The sequence below is a fragment of the Portunus trituberculatus genome, chromosome 21 (genome assembly GCF_017591435.1).
Source record: "Portunus trituberculatus isolate SZX2019 chromosome 21, ASM1759143v1, whole genome shotgun sequence".
Taxonomy (NCBI): Eukaryota; Metazoa; Arthropoda; class Malacostraca; order Decapoda; family Portunidae; genus Portunus; species Portunus trituberculatus.
The window spans coordinates 910,003-936,661 of record NC_059275.1 but is presented as its reverse complement, the minus strand read 5'-3'; the positions used below and the strand labels follow the sequence as shown (position 1 = coordinate 936,661).

Here is a 26,659-nt window from a genome sequence, read left to right as displayed (position 1 = left end):
AATGACCATTGGCTCTGTACTAAAGACCAAGTCCAGTCTTGTGATGCTCCCTCTCCTCCAAACCTAGTATCTTCTTTGACCCACTGAGTTAACACATTTTCCATTGCCAGTGTCAATAGTGTATTTCCCCATGTTGTCTCTGATCCTTCCATTGACCAGTCCTCCCAACACACCTCTTTACAATTAAAATCTCCCATCATTATAGTTCGTTCACAGCCACCCAACATTTCTTCCAGACATGTTCCTGTATCATCATTTCTTGTGTGTGTGTGTGTGTGTGTGTGTGTGTGTGTGTGTGTGTGTGTGTGTGTGTGTGTGTGTGTGTGTGTGTGTGTGTGTGTGTGTGTGTGTGTGTGTGTGTGTGTGTGTGTGTGTGTGTGTGTGTGTGTGTGTGTGTGTGTGTGTGTGTGTGTGTGTGTGTGTGTGTGTGTGTGTGTGTGTGTGTGTGTGTGTGTGTGTGTGTGTGTGTGTGTGTGTGTGTGTGTGTGTGTGTGTGTGTGTGTGTGTGTGTGTGTGTGTGTGTGTGTGTGTGTGTGTGTGTGTGTGTGTGTGTGTGTGTGTGTGTGTGTGTGTGTGTGTGTGTGTGTGTGTGTGTGTGTGTGTGTGTGTGTGTGTGTGTGTGTGTGTGTGTGTGTGTGTGTGTGTGTGTGTGTGTGTGTGTGTGTGTGTGTGTGTGTGTGTGTGTGTGTGTGTGTGTGTGTGTGTGTGTGTGTGTGTGTGTGTGTGTGTGTGTGTGTGTGTGTGTGTGTGTGTGTGTGTGTGTGTGTGTGTGTGTGTGTGTGTGTGTGTGTGTGTGTGTGTGTGTGTGTGTGTGTGTGTGTGTGTGTGTGTGTGTGTGTGTGTGTGTGTGTGTGTGTGTGTGTGTGTGTGTGTGTGTGTGTGTGTGTGTGTGTGTGTGTGTGTGTGTGTGTGTGTGTGTGTGTGTGTGTGTGTGTGTGTGTGTGTGTGTGTGTGTGTGTGTGTGTGTGTGTGTGTGTGTGTGTGTGTGTGTGTGTGTGTGTGTGTGTGTGTGTGTGTGTGTGTGTGTGTGTGTGTGTGTGTGTGTGTGTGTGTGTGTGTGTGTGTGTGTGTGTGTGTGTGTGTGTGTGTGTGTGTGTGTGTGTGTGTGTGTGTGTGTGTGTGTGTGTGTGTGTGTGTGCATTTTATGGACAGGACTTCTTGGAGCAACTGTATTGTATTTTCTTGACAGCCTCACCTGAACCTTCCTCAGAGAAGACAGCCATGTAGGAAGACAAAGGGTCAATGGCCATGCAGGAGGTCGTTACACTGACTCTCCACACCAGTGTACAGGTAAACAGATCCCAAGCACACACCCAGTGGTGAGTGCGTGTCACTGCCACCGACCAGCACCCCTCACTGTTTCCAAACTCCACCTGTCTGTGAAGTGTTATGAGAGAGACTTAGCAATATAATAAGAGAGACTATTAGTATTGTGGTGATAGATGCATTATACTATTTCACATCATCTGGTGTTCCCAGCATGGCAGCAGCCGTCATGACACCTAACACACAGACACGCTCCACTAAGTGAATGGTTGCTAAAGAAAGAGGAAAGAAGTGCTTCAGAGAATGAGATGCCAAGGTTGTGATAATCTTGAGTATTAATATTATTAGGCATGGCATAAAGTGGTACTGATGGTGTAATGGTGGTGTATCACACAATGAGTTTATAAAAAGAACAAAGCTCATTTACAGATGGTTGAATTATCAATTAAATCAAAGATATAAAGTTTACTTATCTCATATGAAGCCAGTCAATCAAAAGAAAAATCAATGGTCACTAAAAACATAAAATTTGTGAATCTGAGAAAACCTTGTCAGGACTACTGAGCAGGAGAATAATTCTCACTTTTCCAGTAAGCACTTCACTGAAGCAGATGAATTAATTAGTGATTATGTAGTCAAAGACACTTTCCAAAAGAAGACATGAGACTTCACTGACCATGTTCACCTACTAGAACCTACTGTAATGGCTCAGCGAGGTATGGCTGGGAGAGGGTGCCCTTAAGCTGACATGACTGAGGGATCCAGATAGTGAGGATGTTATCAAACCCAGCAGCCAGGAGGGAGCCGTCAGGGGAGATCTTGACAGTGGTGGCTGGTAGGTGGCGGTAGAACCCAACACCAGTGCTTATCCACACACTCTTGGTCCCTGAGACCAGAACATGGGTGGTGAAGTTACTTGGAATGCAAATCATTGCATCACTTAACCCCAACCACAGCTGATAGTGACACTAAATTAAGACATAGTTATTCAGAATGACAAAAGTGAACTGCATTTACTCTATCAATAATATCTTCAAAGACTGATTAAATAAGCAAATGAATAGATATGAAGCATAAGGCTATATAGAGAAAAACAAGCCTGAGTTTAAACAACAAAACTACTGTGAAAACAAGACATAAAAACAAAATAAAACATGATACATCAGAATGAAGCCTTACCATAGATATCTGAAGAATCTTCCTCCTCCCAGATCTTGAACTTGCCATCTCCTCCACATGAAACACACAGTGGAGCGAGTTGTCCTGGTGCTGGGGTGGGCTGGAAGGTAATGGCATTGATGCGCTTCTGGTGGGGTAGGTCAACTGAGGTGTTCAGGTACCAGCTGGGAAGACAAATAAACCAGGTCACTATTAATGTGTGAGATGGGGTTCCAGTAAAGGCCCACATTAAATTTAAGGTAATTAATGACTATGGTTCTAACCTGATTGAGATATCTCCCAAGAAAATTAAAAAAATATTTCCAGACTGCCTACAACACTAAACATTTGCTGTGCATATAAATTGGGATAACAAATACACAGGAGTTAAAAAATATCTAAAGGTTAATGAATAAAAATAAGGTCAGTAGTGTGAAAAACATTAAGGAGACCATTCTGAGTCATAGGGATAAGCAGAGACCTGGCTGTAAGCAGATACAAATATCTGTATATCTTACATCCGGACAGTGAAAGTTAGTGTCTTTAGTTTTAATAGACGTTACTGTTTAGTATAAAGAGAGCCCATGGCAGTCAGTGATACTGACTTACCACTGGTCCTCCTCCTTGAAGTGCCAGAACTTGAGACGTATTTCAACAGATGCCTCGAGGTCCTGCCTGAACTCTGCTGTAGCCAGCCTTAGCCCATCTTTCGATATGGCCACATGCTCTACCTCTGTGTTCTGAATCTCCTGGTGTCGCTCCTGACTGTAGTAGTTGCTCAGTGTTATGTCTAGCTGCAAAACAAAAAGAACACAGAGTAAGACCAGAGGTGGAGTTTGTTGTATGTTCATCAGAAGAGGAGGGTAAGGAACGATGTGAAGTGTAAGAAAGTTTTTTGTACTATGTGCTCAATTCAATATTCATGTCTATACTTGAATGATTCTGCTTTACTGTACATTTTTATTAGAATTATAGTTGTTATGTAACCAAACCAAATGCAACCTAACTTAACTTCATCCAATCAAAAGCAACTTGAGTACCTAATCTCCATGCAATCCAAAACATAAAACATCCTATCAACAAAAACATCTACACACCATGCCCTTGAATATGTTACCTCCTAGAGTGGGAAAACCTAAAATGTTCCCCTTATTCTCTTCCACGAGCCTGGATATATATATATATATATATATATATATATATATATATATATATATATATATATATATATATATATATATATATATATGTAAAGAGTTGACGGGCAATTCAACTCAGACTTTAATCCCTAGGGTGGTCAGAATCTGACTAACCATGAAATCCGATTTATTGGGATTCAAGTTATCGAGGTTCAACAGTGCTTTTCTGGTGACAAGTTATAAACAATGGTTACTCCTAGATCTTTTTCTTCAGACTTCTTAATTTCTTCATTACCCATTTTGTAAATTCTCTTTGGCCTTCTTTTGCTCATTTCTAATTCTAATATGATGCACTCTTTTGTATCAAATTTCATTTCCCATGTGAGTGACTATTTTCATCCAAGTCTTGTTGTAACGCCTCACAATCTTCTTTTCTATTGACCCTCCACATTACTTTAGCATCATCTGCAAACAGTCTGATGTAACTGTCTATATTTTCTGGTACAGTAAGTCCTATTTATACGGTACTTCTTTATCCGGTAAATTCACAGTTACAGTATCTGAAAATTACTACCCTCGATTCAATATACGGTAAGAAAAATTCACAGATACGGTATCCGCTCATGTCATCCGAGACAGCCCAGTGCGGGGGGAGCAGGGGTGATGACATCATCCATGACACACCTCATCGCCACTCACAGTACTGACTTTAACATGACCACCCTTGGAGCCTGTTATCTCTTCCCCCCTTTTTTTTTTTTCAACTGCATTACATATTACTTACATGCATTACTAATTAGATGAATAAATGGAATATTAAAGGGTCTATTGTAAGCACAAATATATTCATAGTAATCATGGCAAACATTTAAAGCCTACTCGTACTACCAACAGCAAACCATGCAGCAATTCATAAAGGGCACAGATGGGCCTGGCAAGCCCACTATCAGAGAATGGTGTAAGTCGTATAACATCAAGCACGCCTTAGATAACATCAAGTCATCTTGGGACGAAGTGAACACGTCTATCACGAACTTGGTGTGGAATAAAGTATGGCCAGAATGCGCGCATGACTTCCCAGGCTTCACTGAAGACGACATCGGTGCGATCAGAAATGATGTATTAAATCTGTGCCATAGGCTTTGATGAAGTTCATGATGATGATGTTCAAGATCTTTTGGAAAGCCATGCTGAATCTCTCTCAAATGATGAACTTATAGAGCTAGACAAGGCATCACAGGAGGCAGAAAAAGAAGGAGACAAGGAAGAACGTGTGCATGGCCTGGACATCAAAACTCTTAGAGAATGTCTATGTGGTATTGAAAAAGCTCTGGAAACCCTGAAGGAACGTGTCCCAAATCCAGCCAGGAGTAGCAAAGTGGCTCATGACATAGAGAAAAGTGTCAAGATTTATCAAGAAATCTATGGAAAAAAAAAAAAAAAAAAAAAAAAAAACAAACAGTCCTCCATCTACTTGTTCTTCAAGCCAGTCAGACATGCCGTCCCTGTCACACCTGCCGACCCTGCTACAGCTGGCCCTTTCACATCCACTGCTGATGGTTCTACAGCTGGCCCTTCCTCCATATCCTCTTTCTTTAAACCAGTGCAACGTGCCGACCCTGCTACAACTGGCCCTTACACATCTGCTTCCGACAGTGCAGACGACGACATCTTATCCTCGTCTGCCCACTCAGTGGAAAATGAGTAAGGGCTGAAATCCCTACTGTCCCTTAGCCTTGGGAGAGATATCATTTGATAGAATACATGGCGAGTGAAAGGTAAATAAAAACATTTTGTTTATTTCTTTTGCGCAGTACAGGCAACCCCTACTTAACGAAGGTTCACACAACGAAATCTCGCTACAACTAATGTTTCATTTTACTATCATCTGCTCGTTTAATGAACACTAAACTCGCTTTAATTAAGTTCTATCTAGGTAATTTTTTTCAAGCCTGAAAGCCCCGCTGTATCGTGCAAGCCGACAGGCTTTTGAATACACCAGCTCCTCTTGTGGACAACATGCACACCAATCACTCCCCATGTTCAAAACAATAACAGCGTCAGCAGCAGCTGTCTTCCCTTGCTCAACTTACCACCAAAACACCCTGCAACGTCGCCTAGCATTGCTAAGAAAACCAGGAAGTCTCTTACTCTCGAAGTGAATATTATTCACAGACATGAAAGAGGTGAGAAAACTAATAGCATTGCTCGCCACCATCTTGACTCCATCTATTGTCTCTACTATTTTCAAGTCAGCACACTCTATTAAGAAAGCTAAAGGGACTGTATCTTCCTTGCAAGCTAAAACAACCACCTGAACTCGTGACTCTACAATGGATTAAATGGAAAGCCTTGTGGAAATGTGGTACATAAGTTTTGTATGCAGTACAATGATGCGTCCTTTGTTTACATTCCACAGGTTGCCGGTTAGTGTCTTTCCCATTTCACTCTCCCTCCCTTCATAAATTTAAGATCATCAACATTATAAAGTTAGGTACATACATACATTAGTGTACATTATATTGACTGAAATTAAACTGCCTAAATGTTTAACTTCATAATTTTTACTTTCATTAAACCTTTAACTATACTATGATGCACTCTCGCTTTGTTACCTCTCAATGAAAGTTCAAGTCAGGGGTTAAACTTGTTATAATTGGTTCGCTTAATGAAAATTCGCTTAACGAAGGGTTTTTTAGGAACGTAACCCTTTCATTATGTGGGGGTTGCCTGTACTTTACATTATATATATATATATATATATATATATATATATATATATATATATATATATATATATATATATATATATATATATATATATACAGTAAGGTCTCGGTTTACGTCAGAGTTACGTTCCTGAAACATGACGTAAGTAAATTTTGTACGTAACTCGAGTTTCCGTACATTTCAAAGCATATTATCGAGTTTTCAACCAATCATTGTTTATGGTCATTCAGGTAAGTTAAAGTTTATATTGTTATATTATTTACAACTATGTAGGAATATGAAACACAAGCTTGTTTTTGTTGTTGATTAGGGCTACGAACGCGAAGGACTGCAGGTTGCCGAGAGGGGTGGACGCCTGAGGCCGCCAGGAGGATGGGCAGGTCGAATGTTGTGACACCCAGGGCGGACAGCTGGGAGCGTATTGCAGTGCGGTGAAAGTAGAAGCGTGGGCAGCGGGGCAGGAAATGCAATAGAAAAGATCAATAGGGATCAGCAGACAGGCGCAGATGGTGCAAGTCAGCTGCGAGTGTCGTGTGGCCCAGGCGAAGGCTCCGAAGTTGTTATTGTTGTGATGGGTGCGCGAGCCCTCAAGGTCGTCAACCTCCCTGTTGTCATGGTAACAGGCTTCCCATTTTCTTCTTCACTCCCTCACACACAGCTGCTGCCTCCCTTCTCATGTCTTTTAATTAAGTCCTCTTTTTCTTGTAGCGTAATGGTTTTCCTCTTCTTAGCATCACTGCTGTCACTAAGGAGTTTTCTCTTTGGTGCCATTGAGTAAACGCAGAAGTAGGATAAAACTTGCCAGTGGCAACGGTGTGGTGGAACTGAGGCAGAGTGTTATTGTATTCAAGCGTGAGGCGGGCGGTGTGGCGGGTAACCACTAGTGACGCCTGATGGCCAACAATAAATCCCGCGCTTTATGATTTATAAATTTTCAATTTTTTAAATCTTAAATTGCCTTATAGTGGACTAACGTAACTACGAGTTTGACGTAACTCGAGACCGACGTAACCCGGGACTTTACTGTACTCTGTTTAACAAACATTCGTCTAACGAATTTCCAGTTTAGCCTACTATATAAAGTTAGACAATGAAGTCCGCATAACATATGACCACATCCGTTTTAGCAAATTTTCTGGGTTTGAATTTGCCGGGTGAGGGACCGAACGCGGCAGCTTCGCTGTGATTGGCTGGCTCCCTGCCTCTGTCTCTAGCGCTCATGGAGCTGGATCCAAGATTCTTTAACAACATCAGAGCAACCTCCTGCGCGAAATGGCATCCATGAATGCTTGGAGGGACGGTGACAAGGTTGCTATCAGGTTGCTCTGAGGTTGCTAGGAACACCACCTCTGGAGGTGGTGTTACTGTCTTATATATGCATCTATGTTCACAAAACAACATTTCTATTAGCTTTTTACAAACCTTGGCCCCAAGAAAGGATTGTTTTGTAATGCATAAAGTGAAATCTCACATGGAATACCAGAAAATAAAGCAGAGATGAGATCACCCACAGTCGAGGCGGAGACTCACGGTGACTCGGCCGCTTCTTCTACTTGTGACCCTTTTAGCTTGCGTGTTGTCTTTCACCACATTTATGTTTCCACTCCTCTATTGCCTGCTATAATGGATATCATATCTTAGTATTCATATACGCTCATGCCATGAGGATAACCTCAACTCTGTGGCACTGAGTGATAGTGAATTAGTAATGAAATACCACGCCATTTCATTAGTAATGAGAGTTGAGGTTATCCTCATGGCATGAGCGTATATGAATACTAAGATATGATATTCATTATAGCAGGCAACAGAGGAGTGGAAACATAAATGTGGTGAAAGACAACACACAAGCTAAAAGGGTCACAAGAAGAAGAAGCGGCCGAGTCACTGTGAGCCTCCGCCTCGTCTGTGGGCGATCTCATCTCTGATTTATTTTTTGGTATTCCATGTAAGATTTCACTTTATGCATTACAAAACAATGCTTTTTGGGGGGCAAAGCTTGTAAAAATCTAATAGAAATATATATAATTTTTTTTTAACCCATGTTGTATATTGGGGACCAGCACAGAACGCATTCCCCCTATTTCCATTATTTCCTATGGGAAAATTACGTCCGCTTAACGAATTTTCGCTCTACGAACAGCTTTGACATCCCCTATCCTGTTCGTTAAGTGGAGTATTGCTGTATATCGTTTACATACATGTACTGACACACTCTCCTGACCTCACTCGGGTCGGACGTGTGACCTTGTGCGCTCTCGGGCAGCCACGGCCAGCCTGTTGGCCTCCCCTCCCCTTTGTATAAGTTATTAATAGGTTAATTAGTGCTCGCCATAGTGTTATAATACAAACAATTTTGGATATTATAAGTGAGTGCACGTCTGGACAAACAGTGAAATGAGTGCTGCAGTGCTAAGCTACGGACGCAATGCCCTTCTGCGCCGTAGACGTGAGGCTGGGTACCCTCCATCAGAGGTCATTCAACGCCTCAAAAACTTAGTTATTTCGGAATCGTGGATCCAAGGGAGGAAGGAGTGTGGTGCGTCCCATTAAAATGATCACATCTACCGTAAGGAAGGGCGGAAGGTTGAGGAGAGGGAATACAAACACTTGAAGTTCCGGCGTGTGGTATAGTCTTCCCTCTCTCCTCCTTTCCAACGTGACATCACTGGCGAACAAGATGGACGAGTTGATAGTGTCAGTGAGATCTAACTGTGCAGACATTGTGGCGATCACGGAGGCGTGGCAGATAACTCCTGAGGTGTGTATGATTCAAGATTTCCAGCTGTTCCACCACCTCAGGAATCAACGCAGGGGAGTGGCCCTGTTTTGCCGCTCTGACCTCAGCCCCTCACACCTACACGTCGACGTCCCGCCGGATTGGAGGCCCTGTGGGTGAGGTTACCCCCTGCCACCCCGCAACACAGCCTCCATCATTGTGTGTGTTGTCTACCACCCTCCACGGGCCGCCACTGCACGGTTGCTCACTGATCACATCATCGAGACTGCTGATGCTTTACGGGTGAGATTTCCTGCTGCCAAGCTGGTAATCTGTGGGGACTTCAACCGCTTGGATATCAGTGAAATCCTGCACCAGCTACACCTCACCCAGGTCGTGGACTTCCCCACCCACCACCAGTCCACCCTCGACCTTATCATGACAGACCTGAGCCAGCAGTACTTGCCTCCCAAGCCACTCCCCCCCATGGGACGCAGCACCCACCTCTCCATCCTGTGGACACCCACCCCCACCACCTCGGTTCCCAGGTCAACTGTCACCAGATCCCACAGGCCCATGCCTGACTCCGCCATGAGGGAATTTGGGCAGTGGCTAACACTTCATCCGTGGACCGAGGTACTGGAGGTGGAAGACGTCCACACAAAATGGCGGAACTACTTCACTACCACAACGGAAGCGTTCCACCACTACTTTCCCACCAAGGACATCACAGTGGACCCATCTGATGCCCCTTGGATGACGCCCTGCATCAAACGACTCCTTCGTCAGCGTGACAGGGCTTTCCACTCTAGCCCTGACCAGTACAGGAGTTTAAGGAACAGAGTTATCAGGAAATTAAAAAGCCAAGGCAAGCTACTACCCAGACAAAATTCACCATCTCAAGCTTACTAACAACAGACAGTGGTACGACAAGATTAAGTCTTTGTGTGGTTTACAAAAGCAAGCCTCTTCTTTCCCCTGTGTTTCACACCTTCCACCTGACAGCGCGGCCGAAGAGATTAACGGTCACTTCGCTGCGATCTGTCAGACACTCCCTCCCCTTCACTCCACTACTCTCCCAGCCTACCTCCCTGCCTCCTCCCCTCCACCCCTTGTCCAGGAGGTTGATGTTTACAGGAAGCTTCTTAAATTTAAACTAAACAGATCCACCACTCCCACTGACCTCCCCATCAAAATTTACAGAGAATTTGCCCCAGAACTTGCCACACCCTTTGCTCTATCATCAATGCCTCCCTTGCTCAACATTCCTGCCCCGATGACTGGAAGACATCTTACGTCACCCCCCTCCCCAAAATTTCTAATCCACAGTCACTGAATGATCTAAGACCAGTCGCCATCACCCCTATACCCAGCCTTATCTGTGAAGATTTTGTTTTCGACTGGGCCTATAACAAAATTTGTAACTCTATTGACACAACAATTTGGCAATATTAAATCCACCTCCACATCTCACTACTTTGTCAGCTTCCTGGAATTCGTCCACAGCCACCTGGACAAACGCAACACTTCTCTAGCTATTGCTTTTGTGGACTTCAGAAAGGCCTTTGATCTTGTTGATCACACTGTTGTGATAAATAAAGCCATCACTCTGGGCCTCTCTCCCTACCTGATAGCGTGGTTGGCAGACTTCCTCACGGGAAGGCGTCAGGCCGTTTGTTATCAGGGCTCTGTCTCCTCTTTCCAACAGCTCACATGCGGGGTCCCTCAAGGGACCAAGATGGGTCCCCTGTGTTTCCTCATCCTTATCAACGATGCTCTCGTCCACACCCCCCACCGCTGGAAGTATGTGGACGACTGCACCGTGGGCGTACCCGTCAACAACACCAACCCAGACTTCTCAGCACTGCAGTCCACTCTAAACCAACTACAGATGTGGACGGAGGACAGCAAAATGACCATCAACCACACCAAGACCATGGTGATGCACATTTGTACCTCCACAGCAGCAGTTCCCCCTCCCCAGCTTTCTGTGGGCCCTCACTCCTCCAGGTGGTCCGCAGCACCAAGCTTCTAGGTGTCTTGGTGGATGATCAGTTAACATGGAAGCAGCATGTTTCCAACATCATCAGGTCAGCCTCATATAAAATCTATTTACTGCGCCGACTCAGGTCCCTGGGAGCACCGGCAGATGAGCTGAGGGAGTGTACCTCATCTTTATACTCCCTAAGCTCATGTACGCCGCCCAGCGTGGTCCTCCTCCTGAACCTCACACAACGACAACAGCTGGAGAGGGTTCAGAGGAGGCGTTCAGGGTCATCCTTGGGCCTGCCTACAGGTCCCACGAGGACACCCTGACCTGCCTGAGTCTGCCGAGGCTGGCCACAAGACACCAGGAAGCCTTGGAAAAATTTGGGAAGGACTGCTGCGTCATCCACGTCTCCGCCACCTGCTACCACCCGACGTGCCTCCCCCTGCTCGCGCCACCCGACACCATAATCGCGTGGCGCCTTTGAGAGCACCGCGCACGGATCGGTACCGGCTCAGCGCGGTGCCCACTATTGTGCGAACTTTAAATAAATAAGTGAATTTCTAGGTTAAGTTTATCCATAGTTAGGTTAAGCTTTTTTAGTTCATTGTGGTAATGTCCCACCCCTGTACATTTTCAGTGTATTTTTTTTTTTACATTGCCTAATTAATAAACCGTTTATTATTATTATTATTAAACATTATTGGTAGTAATATAGACCCCTGCAGAACTCCACTTAAGACTCTTTTCTGGGCTGATCTTTTATCTCTTATAATCATTCTCATTTCTCTGTCTTTTAGAAAGTCAGCCATCCATTTTACAAGTCCTCCCTTTTGTCTTTCATTTTGTTCAAGTTTCTGCAGTAACCTTTTGTGCAAGACCTTGTCAAATGCCTTCTTCAGATCTAAGTAGATGCAGTCCATCCAGCCATTCCTTTCTTGCACTATGTCAACCACTCTTGAGTAGAAGCTTACTAAATTATTGACACATGATCTTCCTCTTCTGAATCCATACTGTTTATCTGTCAACATACCTTTCTCCTCCAAATATTCCATCCACTTCTTTATTATCCTTTCACATATTTTTTGCTATTATACTGGTCAATGACACAGGTCTGTAGTTTCATGGATCCTCCTTATTTCCCCCTTTGAATATGGGCACAATATCTGCTCTTTTCCAATCTCTTAGTACTTTACCCTCTGTTAAGGAACTCATAATAATGTTGTGGACTTTGTCTGCTAACTGGTGACTGTATTTCTTTTCAATCCAGTTTGACACTCCATTAGGACCTGAGGCTTTCCTTACATCTTGTTCTTCCATTATTTTCCTTACTTCATCAAGTGACACTTGTATTTCAAAAACACCATCAGTTAATTCCAAAAGGTTTGACATTGGAAGTCACTTTTCAAATATTTTCTTGTATAATTAAGCATGTTCCCCTATTCTTCATTTCTCCATGAGTTTGTTTTGGGTGAGACATAAACAATAGCAAAGTCCCTCTTTCCTTTTCCTTGAATTTTTACTTGTTCTGTCAGCACTTCACTACTCCCATTTCCATAAGTTATTTCATCCATCTACAGCTCTTTCTTTACAAGTAGCATCACTCCTCCTCCTTTTTTTTTGTTTCTGTATTCTTCTTCTATACATTGTAACTATTTTCCCCAATATTCAGTGCTTCAAAGTCCTCCATAAAATTTTGTCTCAGTCAATCACATGATGTCAGGCTTGTTTTCTCTTAAATAATCATTCTACTGTATTTTTGCCATTAAAATACCACTTATGTTTGTGTACGTGACTTTTAATATTCTTCCTCTTCTACAGTGATACTTATTTCCCTTTTGTCCTCACTCCTTGTGTACCACATCCTTAGTCTCATGTCTTTGACCTTCCAGTAGTAGCTCATCCTCTCCTCTGTTGTTCTCTTTAAATTTTTCCTTGGCTGTTTCCCAAAGCTGCCTAAGTTTAGCTCTTTCCTCTTCATTTAGATCGTGTCTCAACCATACATTTTTATATGCTTCTTTCCTTCCCAGCCTCCATAAACTTGTCAGGATGTCCTCAGTGCCTGCTTGCGATCTTATTTTAATCTTTAACAGATGTGTAATTCCTTCCTCATATTTCCCCAGTCAATAGACTTCTTCAATTTCTTCACTCAATCTCTTGCCTTCCTCTTCATCATCCTTCACCTCCATCACTACACTACGCGCCAATGAATTGTTCGCTGTGACACCGCAGGTGATAGAATGCACTTAGAATGGAGAAAACAAAAGTACTATAATACTTACGAAGAAACTAGTAATTGATGGGCTTTCCCCTCCTTCTTATACACTTTAGAAGCCATGAAGGAAGAGATTCAGCCAGGTTATTGAGGGTTATTTGATTTAGATTATGCCATTCCTCCCTGATGGCCGTCCGCAGCTTCGTTATGTCGGAGATATCCCTCCTCTGCATGCACCTCTTCATGATGGACCAGATGTTTTCAATAGGGTTCAGATCAGGGGAATTGGGTGGCCAGTCCTCCAAAAAGTCAATCTGGCAGTCCTGAAGCCAAGTCAGGACAGATTTTGCCCTGTGACATGGAGCTCCATCCTGCATGAACACAGTAGCGTTGCACATTTCAAAAGACCCGAGCAAAAAATCACATAAAAGTTCCAAATAATTATTCTGATTCATGTTTTCATTTCTTGGCAAAAACACTAAATTTCCTACACCATAATAACTGAAGAAGGCCCACACCATTACTGAGTCAGGGTGCTTTTCAGTCTTAAATATAAATTTTGTGTCAAGTGGGTCACACTCCCTGGTCGCCGGTAAACATGCTTGCCACGGTTGCAGGACACCGTGAAGACAGCTTCGTCGCTCCATAAAACTTGGTGCCATTTTGCCATATCCCACTGGAGATATTTAGTGGCAAATGCAACCCTAAGCTCTTGTTGCCTAGGGGTGGTGAGTGGCTTCTTGAGAGCGCGGCATCTGCGGAACTCAAGGTCATCATGCAGGCAGCGTTGTACCGTCCTCACAGACACTTGCCCGAGCAGCTGAGGGTTTTGTTCTTTTAATTCCCTCGCTGTGATTTGAGGACAAGCATCCACCTGACGCTTCACAACATTTATTGTGCGTGATGAAATTTTACGTCCTCGACCAGGCCTCTTTTTCTGTTCTGGCGTTGCCACCCCGCCTTCCATACGAAACTTTCGTATCCACTTTTGCACACATCTCCTTGTAACACCCACAATCCTGGCTATTTCTTTCACTGGCCTCTCTGCCTTGTGTAAAGACACAATGACTTTTATCTGGTCCTTTGATAAGTCTTTCTTGCCTCCCATTATGAAAAAAAGGTGAGTTGTGTCAGGGGCGTGTCTGCTCAAATTACAGGCGGAAAATGAGGCGATACTTTTCCGAATGTTTTACTAATAACTGACAAATGTCAACTGACAGTCCATCAACGGTTTTCATGGACTGCTTGTACTTTAAACATGTTCCCAGATGCATGATAACTCGCATAAATCACTACGGTGCCATACTAGAGGAAATTATCTTGAGGCCCTCGCGGAAGTGATCTGTTGTGGAGCCTCGAACAATTCATTGGCGCGTAGTGTACTTTCTCAACCTGGATTTTCTTATATTCTTCTCTTTCATGTCTAATTGGCACAACTGTTTCCTTTAATCCAAAGATACCAACACACTTTTTCTTTTCCACAGTATTCCTAACCAAATTTTCCTTTTCCTTAACTATCTTTACTACTGTTTTGACAACCACCCATTTCCTTTCCTTAGCTGCTTCTTCAATAAACTTTTTAAGACTAACTTTCTGCTGCTTCTGGTCCATCTTCCAATGATTTTGCTTTTCACCTATTTTCCTCTCTTTATCTTCATTATCTTCCATTTTGTTTTCATTAGCACAAGCATCGTTCATCAGGTCACCATAGTTTTTCTTTAACACTTCGGTGTTTGCCTTTATGATCTCATTGTCCTTTCCAAGGTTTTTAGCCAAGCCATCATGTCTTTCACTAAGTCCTCTATGTGTATGACTCCTCGATAAACTCTCTCTGGTGTTACGGTCATCATACCTGTCCTCCGATGTGAAGCCTGAGAAATAATTTCTAGTGAGTTCCACCCTACCGCTTGGTGTAAACAAACACTTCTTACCCATGTCCATTCTGGTTATCACTTTATTCCTTGCTCCTTTTTCCATTTTTTGACATTTTAACCCTTCAGTGTGGAAGAGGGAGACAGTTGAGAGCCATTGAAGAAGAGAGGATAGTTGTCTGGAAAGTTGTGTCGAGTTGATAGATGGAGGAATTGAGTTTTTGAGGCATTGAAAACTATTAAGTTTTCTCTGCCCCAATCAGAGATCAGCAGTCAGGCATAATGTGGTATCTTTGCATGAACTGTTGACTTCCTGAAGGATTGGTCATCTCTGAAAGGATGTGGAAAAGTGTAGGGTGGTATCATCTGCATAGGAGTGGATAAGGCAAGAAGTTTGGTTAAGAAGGTCATTAATGTATAATAGAAAGAGAGTGGGAGATAGGACAGAACCCTGAGGAACACCACTATTGATAGATTTAGGAGAAGAACAGTGGCCATCTACCATGGCTGCAACAGAGCTGTCAGAAAGGAAACCTGAGATAAAGTTGCAAATAGAAGGATAGAAATCATAAGAGGGCAATTTTGAAATCAAAACTTTGTGGCAGACTCTATTAAAATCTTTTGATATGTCACTAAATGAGGATGACCAAGACTCAGTTAGGAACACCAGAAGATCACCAGTAGAGCAACCTTGATGGAAGCCACACTGGTGATCAGATAAAAGACTGTAAAGTGACAGATGTTTAAGAATCTTCCTATTGAGAATAGATTAAAAAATTTTAGACAAGCAAGATATTAAAGCTATAGGACAGTAGTTTGAGGGATTAGAATGGTCACCCTTTCTAGGAACAGGCTGAATGTAGGCAAACTTCCAGCAAGAAGGAAAGGTAGAAGTGAATAGGCATAGTTGAAAGAGTTTGGACAAGCACGGTGCAAGCACGAAAACACAGTTTTTGAGAACGATAGGAGGGACCCCATCAGGTCCATAAGCTTTCCAAGGGTTTAGGACAGCAAGGGCATAGAAAACATCATTACAAAGAATTTTGATTGAAGACATGAAATAGTCAGAGGGAGGAGAGGGATGGACAAGCTCAGAATCATCAAAGGTGGAGTTTTTAATAAAAGGTTTGAGAGAAGAGTTCTGAATATAGTAAATTCTTTGATTATTTAACTTTCAAAGTGGAGCACATTCTGTTCCTCTATCCTTTCGTAGAGATCTCCATCCTTGGAGATTTCAATGTTCACCACTAGCTTTTTCCTTTCCTCTCCCTTCACTGACCATCATGGTGATCTAGGCTTCAACTTTGCTATCCTCCATGACCTTGAGCAACTGGTGCTGCACCCTGACTGTCTTGGAGATATGCCCAACATTCTTGATCTTGAACTCATTTCTAATCCTTCAGCTTAAGCTGTTACCCGATCTTCTCCACTGGGGTCCTCCGACCACAATCTCATTTCTGTATCTTGTCCTATTTCTCCAATCCCTCCTCAGGATAACTGCCCCCCCCCACAAGCAGTGGTGCCTCTGCCATTTTACCTCTGCCAGATGGGGGGGGACCTGAAGAGGTATTATGCTGATTTTCCTTTGAATGATTACTGTTTCTGTGTCAGAGACCCATCTCTAAGTGCTGAGGTGATAGTGTCTGTCATGGAGGTGCACATTCCTCATTATTTTTCTCAAACTAAACCTTCTAAACCTTGATTTAACACAGCTTGTTCTCGTGCTCTACATGATAGATAGGTTGCCCACAAAAAGTACTGGAGCCTTCCATCTCCTGAATCTCATGCCCTTTATATTTCTGCCCAGAATCATGCTAAGTCTGTTCTTCAACTTGTCAAACACTCTTTCATAAACAGAAAATGTCAAAATCTTTCATACTCTAACTCCTCTCATGACTTCTGGCATCAGGCCAAAAACATCTTCAATAACTTTATTTCTTCATCTTTCTCTCCTTTATTTCATCCTGTTGGCACCAGTGCCATATCATCTGTTTCTAAAGCTGAACTCTTCTCTCAAACCTTTGCTAAAAACTTCACCTTGGATAATTCTGGACTTGTTCCTCCCTCTCCTCCTCCCTCTGACTATTTTCATGTCTTCAATTAAAATTCTTTGTGATGATGTTTTTCCTGCCTTCACTGGCCTAAACTCTCGGAAGGTTTATGGACCTGGTGGGGTTCCTCCTATTGTTCTCAAAACCTGTGCTTCCATGCTTGCACCTTGCCTGGCCAAACTCTTTCAACTATACCTATCGACTTCTACCTTTCCTTCTTGCTGGAAGTTTGCCTACATTCAGCCTATCCTAAAAAGGGTGATCATTCTAATCCCTCACACTACCATCCTATAGCTTTAATCTCTTGCTTGTCTAAAGTTTTTGAATCTATCCTAAAAAGGAAGATTCTTAGACATCTGTCACTTCACAATCTTCTATTTGATTGCCAGTATAGCTTCTGTCAAGGTCACTCTACTGGTGATCTTCTGGCATTCCGTACTGAGTCTTGGTCATCCTCTTTTAGAGATTTTGGTAAACCTTTTACTGTTGCATTAGACATATCAAAAGCTTTTGATGGAGTCTGGTATAAAGCTTTGATTTCAAAACTGCCCTCTTACGGTTTCTATCCTTCTCTCTGCAACTTTATCTCACTTCCTTTCCAACCATTCTATTTCAGCTGTGGTAAACGGTCACTGTTCTTCTCCTAAATCTATTAACAGTGGTGTTCCTCAGGGCTCTGTCCAATCACCCACTCTCTTTCTATCATTCATTAATGACCTTCTTAAACAAACTTCTTGCCCTATCTACTCCTACGCTGATGACACCCAGCCTACATCTTTCCACGTCCTTTCATAGACAACCAACAGATCACACAGGGACGCTACAAAAGGCCTGACTTCTGATCTCTCTAAGATTTCTGATTGGGGCAGAGAAAATGTAGCAGTTTTCAATGCCTCAAATACTCAATTCTTCCATCAATCAACTCAATACAACCTTCCAGACAACTATCCCCTCTTCTTCAATGACACTCATCTGTCTCTCTCTTCCACATGGAATGTCCTTTACTTATAATCTTAACTGGATACTTGACATATCACATCTTGCTAAAACAGCTTTTATGGAGTTAGGAGTTCTGCGGCGTCTCTGCCAGTTTTTCTCACCACTCCAACTACTAACTCTGTACAAGGGCCTTATCCATCTTTGTATGGAGTACTCTTCGCATGTTTGGTGAGGTTCCACTAATGCAGCTTTATTAGATAAGGTGGAATCAAAAGCTTTTTGTCTCATCAACTCCCCTCCTCTGACTGACTGTCTTCAGCCTCTTTCTCACGGCCAAAATGTTACATCCCTTTCTATCTTTTATCGCTATTTTCACACTAACTGCTCTATTGATCTTGCTAACTGCATGCCTCCCCTCCTTCTGCAGCCTTGCTCCACAAGGCTTTCTTCTTCCTCTCATCCCTATTCTGTCCAACCCTCTCTCATACCTTTCACTGCTAAACTCTGGAACTTCCTACCTGCTTCTGTATTTCCATCTGCCTACGACTTGACTTCTTTTAAGAGAGCGGTGTGAAGACATTTGTCCCAGGCTTTTGGCTAATTCTTTCAAATCTTTTAGGGAAACTGCAATTCCAATGGGCCTTTCTTTCCTAATATTTTGTTGCCCTTGGCAGTTCTCCCTCTTGCATAATAATGATAAAAAAGAAAAAAAAGCCTCAGCACCTGCTAGTGACCTTATTCTAATCTTTAATGGATGCATTTTTCCCTCCTCATATTTCCTCAGTCCATAGACTTCTTCAATTTCTTCACTCTTGCTGTTTTCTTCATCATCCCTCACCTTCATCACTACTTTCTCAGCCTTTGTGTGTAATTGGCATAAGTTTTTCCTTTAATCCAAAGATAACAATGCACTTCTTCCTTTCCACAGTATCCCTAACCAAATTTTCCTTTTCCTTAATTACCTTGGCAACCTCCTGTTCCCTTTCCTTGGCCAATTCTTCTTTAATCTTTTTAAAACTAACTTTCTGCTGATCTTGGTCCATCTTCCAATAATTTTGCTTTTCACTTCTTCATTATCTTCCATTTTCTTTTCACTTGCACAAACTTTGTTCTTCAGGTCATCATAGTTTTTCTTTAGCACTTCAGTGTTTGCCTTCATGATCTCATTGTCCTTTTCAATGATTTTTAGCCTAGCCATTAGTTCTTTCACTAGGTCCTTCAGGTGTATGACCCTCCTCCTCAATAGACTCTCTCTGGTGTTTTTCTCATCAAACCTGTCCTTCAGTATGAAGCCTGAAAAATCATGCCTAAGAAATTCAAATTTGCAACTGGAAGTAAACAAACACTCCTCACCCTCATCCATTTTTTTTTTTTTTATTTCACTTTGTTTCTTGCTCCTTTTTCCATGTTATTGGCATTTTAACCCTGCCACCTAGATGGAACAGCACTAAAACATAGCTGCTCTTACCTTTAGTTAACACTCTAGGCAAAAGATATTCTTGGTGGCTTGAAATGATATCAGAATGGAGCGTAATAAGGACATCTGTCTCATATGATCTTGATGTTGTGTGTGTATGTGTGTGTGTGTGGAAGTGGTCTTCCCTTCTCAGCACTCTCTGCCTCTCTCAGCCACTCCTTCATAACACTGGGATGGATGTCCTTCGTCCTATATATGTTACTGAACTGCTCACCACAAATCTTCGGGCAACTCACATGGTCCAGTAGCTAAGCCAACATGTCCTTATCCTTAATCGTGAGGATGATAGGTCGTCAGCATAGAGTTGAACCACCACCACTTTTTGATGCTTAATCAACCCTGAGGGGACATCCAGTACCCCACACACTAAGACCTTATTCTCTCTCTCTCTCTCTCTCTCTCTCTCTCTCTCTCTCTCTCTCTCTCTCCTTTTGGGCAAGTTCTTTGAGAAATCTATGCTAATCACCGATAACTTCTTTTGATTTTCAACCCTTGCCTCTAAACACTCAACTCTCTTGTTCATGGTGTCATTTGATTTCCTAATCACCTACTTCAGTTCAGCCAGTTCTTGTATTACTGCTTCTAGTTTCATAACTAACGGCATTATTTCACCACTTTTCTTTTGAGAAGACATAATTCTTTCAATTAGTTCTTTATCCACCTTCGATAAAAATAGACCAAGAGGGAAGCAGTGTAACTGCTGCATGTCCTTCCACCATGAAGGTTCGACACAGAGGCATATGTTTAGCTTCTCATTTTAATGTTTGCAGTTTTTTCCTTAAGTGTTGGTCAAGTGTGGTTTTCTCACTTAATATGTTGCTTTAATCTTAATTTGTAATTTCTTTTTCTGTTTATGGTGTGCCTTTACTTGTGTAGTACTTTTATTTTGGGCAATTTTCTATTGTGATATATCCCTAAGTTTAGGCTTATAATTGTGTCTGCACATGCACTAAAAAAAAAAAAAAATGGGAAAAAAAATGGAAAATACTTGTAATGGACTAGAGAGAAATATGTTGTGATGGAATTCTGTAAAATCATGAGCTGTAGTCAATAAATTATTTATCTATCTATCTATATATCTTTGTATAGGGGTAGTAACTTACCGCAATATATAACTAGTATAAAGCTAGCAGACAGAGAACAATTGTCAGTAGTAAAAACAATACCAAAATACTCTGTTAACTTGAACAGCATGGCCCTGATGCTCACATGGTGAAGCTGGTGGCTGTGGTGTGGGTCATAGAACTGCACATGACCTGTCCTGCCATTGAGGAGGAGGGAACGGGTGTGAGGATCATAGGTGAGGCCGGCTGGGAAGGAATTCTCACTCTCTGTGTTCATAGAGACCCTGGATGATGCCTTGTCTCTTAAAGTCTCTTGCAGAGATGACAGACAAGGCTGTGGAGGGAAGCAAGGAGAGATTAGAACATTAATGCTGAGACATTACAGATCTAAAATATAAACAATATAAAAAATAACATGTCTGTGAGATACAATCTTTAATAGACCTGGCTGATTATTCCTTTAAAATGCAGACATCACATTGTAGGAATATAAGCACATATAGAGTTCCTAATATCCTTGTTGTCCTATTTGTTGCCTTTTACAATAAGCAGGGTAATATAACATATATGGCACTATAGTTTTTTTAAACCTGACCATGAAATGTGGTATCAGGGTGGCGATGCAGGCTAGAGGTATCAGGTAGATTTTGGTGTCTAGCAGGTGGAGATTCTACCAACTAAACAAGACTGACATTTGATCTTATCCAGCTGCTAGGGGCTATGTTTATATTGTGACATCACAGATGAAGGTTTGATCATGTGGTGTCCAGAGGTAAAGATGTTGGAGATAGTGTGAGGGGTAAACAGCATGTCTGGGACTCGAAAAATGAGTTGAATATTAAGAAAAAGCTTTCGTAGAACTACTTTTGATGAGATCGCTGCCACTTTCCCACCAACTAGCCAATACTTCCTAGATGCTGTACGTGAATGTGCTCTGGCTAGGACGCCTGTCAATACTTCTAGAAGGTAGCATTGACATTTACCACACCACGTATTGACACATGTGGTCTCACCTTAAAAAAGCTATGATAGTGAGTATCAAGAAAAAAATTAGTTTATGAAATGTCTCAAGTTTGCATACTAGATGTAGGGTGATTTTGAGCCAAAATTTTGGGAAAAAAGGTGCATCCTATATGCTGTCAAATATGGTAAATACAACTAGGTAAATACTCTTACACACACACACACACACACACACACTCATTAACTCATTAACGGTTCGAGAGAAATATAACTTATTTTTGGAAATATACAAAACTGGGGTCAGGGAATATGTCCCGAAATATAGACCTAAAGAACAAGGAAAGAAAGATTGGTTTAATGCAAGATGTGCTAGGGCAAAGAAGAAACGAGTTGGAGCATGGAAAAGGTGGAGAAGAAACAGAAATCCAGAAAATAAGGAAAACTTCAAAACAGCAAGAAATGAATATGCTAAGGTGAGAAAGGAAGAAGAAAGGAACTATGAAAAGGACATTGTCGAAAAATGTAAGGAACAACCAAAATTGTTCTACAGATTCATAAATGGAAAAATAAGACAAAAAAAAACAATAGAAAGGTTAAAAGGAGAAAACGGAATGGTGGAAGACCCAAAAAACATGGCAGAACTGTTAAATAGTAAATTTCATGAGGTCTTTACTAAGGAATCCAAATTTGAAAGACCACAGGTTAATAGAGAGACTGTCTATATGAAAGAGATTAAAGTAACCAAGCTTGAAATGAAAAAGTTGATGACGGAACTAGATGAGGAAAAGGCAATGGGACCAGATGAAGTCTCAGGCAGAATACTGAAAGAATGTAGGGAAGAACTAGCAAGTCCAATATACAACATCATAAAATGCTCAATTGAAAATGGAAGTGTCAGTGGAGTGGAAAAGAGCTGATGTGGTTCCCATATATAAGAGCGGAAGGAACGAAGAACCTTTAAATTACAGACCGTTATCACTAACTAGTGTCATATACAAGATGTGTGAAAAAGTAATAAAGAAGCAATGGATTGAGTTTCTTGAAGACAACAAAATATTATCAATGTCTAACAAATTTATTGAGTTTCTACTCTAAAATAGTTGATAAAGTACAAGAGAGAGAGGGATGGGTTGCCTGTATTTATTTAGATCTAAAAAAGGTGTTTGATAAAGTGCCACATGAAAGATTATTTATGGAAGTTAGAGGAGAAGGGTGGCTTAAAAGGAAGCACATTGAGATAGATGAAGAATTACTTAAGGGGGAGAGAAATAAGGACGATAGTTAAAGATATGAAGTCCAAGTGGAGAACAGTAGACAGCGGAGCACCACAGGGGTCAGTATTGGCGCCAATACTTTTTCTTGTATATATAAATGACATGCCAGAGGGAGTGAACAGCTACATAAATCTGTTTGCGGACAATGCGAAACTGTGCAGAGTCATTAAACAAAAAGAGGATTGTGAAATACTACAGGAAGACTTAAACAAGATCTGGAAATGGAGCAAAAAATGGGGATGGATTTCAATGTGGACAAAAGCCATGTCATGGAAATGGGAAAAAGTGAAAGACGACCTGTAGGAATCTATAAGATGGAAGATGGAGTAGAACTAGAAAAAGTAAAAAAGGAAAAGGACTTGGGAGTGACAATGGAAGAAAATAATCAACCGGTAAGCCATATTGATAGAATTTTCAGAGACATATAATTTGCTAAAAAATATTGGAGTAGCATTTCCCTATATGGACAAAAAAATGATGAAGAAATTGATAAGTACTAAAATAAGACCTAGATTGGAATATGCAGGAGTTGTGTGGACTCGCCATAAAAAGAAACACATAAGAAAATTAGAGAGACTACAAAAAATGGCTACAAGAATGGTTCCAGAATTTAAAGGGATGACATATGAGGAGAGACTAAAGGCTATGGATCTACCAACCTTGGAGCAGAGAAGAGAGAGAGGGGATCTGATACAAGTTTATAAATTGATTAACGGAATGGATGAAGTGGATAATGAGAAACTAATCCTGAGAGAAGAATATGACTTTAGAAGCACAAGATCGCATAGTAAGAAACTAAGGAAGGGACGATGTCTGAGAGATGTTAAAAATTTAGTTTCCCAAAGATGTGTTGAGACTTGGAACAGTTTGAGTGAGGAAGTGGTGTCAGCAAAGAGTGTACATAGTTTTAAAGAAAAATTGGATAAGTGTAGATATAGAGACAGGACCACACGAGCATAAAGCCCAGGCCCTGTAAAACTACAACTAGGTAAATACACACACACCGGTCCTCTGGCTTCACAAGCCAGAGGACAGTTTCCCGGCCGGGTGGAGATATTTGGGTGTGTCTCCTTTCACGTGTAGCCCCTGTTCACCTAGCAGTGAGTAAGTACGGGATGTATATCAAGGAGTTGTGACCTTGTTGTCCTGGTGTGTGGTGTGTGCCTGGTCTCAGGCCTATCCGAAGATCGGAAATAATGAGCTCTGAGCTCGCTCCGTAGGGTAACGTCTGGCAGTCTCGTCAGAGAGAGAGAGAGAGAGAGAGAGAGAGAGAGAGAGAGAGAGAGAGAGAGAGAGAGAGAGAGAGAGAGAGAGAGAGAGAGAGAGAGAGAGAGAGAGAGAGAGAGAGAGAGAGAGAGAGAATGGAATAGATCAAGTGGATAATGAGAAACTAATCCTGAGAGAGGATTATGACATTCAAAGCACAAGATCGCATAGTAAAAAATAGAGGAAGGGAAGATGTCTGAGAGATGTTAAAAAATAAAGTTTCCTACAAAGATGTGTTGAGATGTGGAACAGTTTTAGTGAAGTGGTGTCAGCAACGAGTGTGCATAGTTTTAAAGAAAAATTGGATAACTGTAGATATGGAGACGGGGCCACACGAGCGTAAAGCCCAGGTCTCTGAAAAACTACAACTAGGTAAATACACACACACACACACACACAGGTTAGGTTAGGTTAGGTTAGGACACACACACACACACACACACACACACACACACACACACACACACACACACACACACACACACAACAAAGAAGGGAGAGAGGAGATCTGATACAAGTTTATAAATTGATCAACGGAATGGACCAAATGGATAATGAGAAACTGATCCTGAGAGAAGAATATGACATTCGAAGCACAAGATCGCATAGTAAAAAGCTGAGAAAAGGAAGATGTCTGAGAGATGTTAAAAAATATAGTTTTCAAAGATGTATTGAGACGTGGAACAGTTTAAATGAAGAAGTAGTGTCTGCAACAAGTGTGCATACTTTTAAAGTAAGATTGGATAAATGTAGATATGGAGACAGGGCGACACGAGCATAAAGCCCAGGCCCTGTAAAACTACAACTAGGTAAATACAACTAAGTAAACACACACACACACACACACACACACACACACACACACACACACACACACACGTCGTCGCCGTCGCTGAGAGGACGGCTCGTCTCCGGCTGCGGACAGGAAGAAAGAAAATGCTTATGGTATTACAGGGCCCGGGTAGCTCTAAGTTTGTGTCCGTTAATGTCCTACTGTCTCTTAGTGTTGAAAGTGAGTGATATGGAGAGTGATCCCTGACAGGGGAGTGTGGACGGTGATCGTTCTGGCCGTAATCAGCTGACAACAACAAAAATGGCGTCCAGGCAAACTAGAGACTTTGAAGGTTTTATTACTACGCCAAAAGGACTGCAGAAACATGATATGGATGCAAGAATCCAGGCACTGGAAAGTAAGTTCCTAAACATTTTGTCAATAGAAGAAAAACTGGATAGAGTTCTAGCCGAAAATGATTCGTTCAAAAAAGAGATCTATTTGTTAACGCTAGCAAATAAAGAACTATTGAAGGAAAAAGTAGAGATGGAGAAAGAAAACCAACAACTAAGGAAACAATGTGAAGAGATGAAGGCTAAACTCATGGAAATGGAGATAAAAATATCCGAAGGGGACTTGAAGAAAGAGGAATGTCTTAATCTAATTTATACCAGGATGAAAGAAGTGAACCATGAACATCAGGAAGTACAAAGGTCGTTTAGGGAGATAGTAAAAAAGCAGGAAGAGGAAAATAAAGGGATTACGCAGAGGGAAATGGTAAAGGCACTAAAGGAAAATGAGTATGTGGTAAGAGATATTGCTGAAAAGAAAAAATGTGTGATCATAATAGGATTGCGGGAGGAAACTAACAGGAATTGGCAGGACAGGAGGGATAAGGAAAATACCAAGATTAAGTCTTTACTGAACAAGATCTCTGTGGAAGAAGAGGACCTATATGCTGAGGTAGAAGAAAGTGTGAGATTGGGAGCTTTTGAAGAAGGCAAGAATAGACCATTAAAATTGAAATTAAAGTCTCAGGTGGCAGCGGAGGCCTTGATGAGGAGGGCTTGGAAACTTAAGGACTCTGAGGAAACCAAAACAATTTACATAAGAAGAAATATGTCACAAGATGAAAGAATGAAAATGAAGGAGCTAGTATCTGAAGTGAAAGAGAGGAATGACGAAAGAATGGAGGAGGAAAAGATCAAGTTTTTTTGGAGGATGAGAAATGGGAGGCTAAAGAAGTGGTGGATAAAACAGACGGAATAGGCATTACATGGAAGAACGAGACTAGGAATGGAATAAAAGTGACTTACACGAACATAGATGGATTTCTGTCTAAGAGGCTAGAATGTATGGATTACCTAACAAATAACGAACCGGACATAATGTGAGCAGTGGAAACAAAGTTAAGGCCCGAAATAAAGCTAGACTGGTTTGTTGTAAAACACTACAAAGTATGGAGAAATGATAGAAAAATAAAGGAGGTGGTGGTATAATGGTTCTTACTAAGGAAGATCAGATAGTGAAGGAGGTGAACTATAGTAAGAGAAATGAGGAAGTGATAAGTATGCTTATAACAGATGGCAAGAGGGACATTAATATTATAACAGTATACATACCACCCAGAACCAATGCTTGGGAATATGAACAGTACCAAATGGTGATGAGAAATAATCTAGACAGAATGAAGCAAGAACTCATCAGAAAGGATAGAGTGATGATAGTCGGAGACTTTAATTGTAAAGAAATAGTGTGGGAAGACTAC

The 26,659-nt window shown here is 41.7% G+C and overlaps 1 protein-coding gene across 1 annotated transcript in view; it reads right to left on the bottom strand.

Annotated features, from left to right (window-relative positions):
• LOC123506849 (WD repeat-containing protein 75-like) overlaps nucleotides 1–26,659 on the bottom strand; it is a 210,289-nt gene that overhangs the window by 107,595 nt on the left and 76,035 nt on the right. The window contains 6 exon segments of the mRNA XM_045259203.1: nucleotides 1,196–1,377; nucleotides 1,966–2,152; nucleotides 2,446–2,609; nucleotides 3,034–3,218; nucleotides 20,762–20,897; nucleotides 20,899–20,950. Coding sequence (XP_045115138.1) covers nucleotides 1,196–1,377; nucleotides 1,966–2,152; nucleotides 2,446–2,609; nucleotides 3,034–3,218; nucleotides 20,762–20,897; nucleotides 20,899–20,950 — 906 coding nt within the window.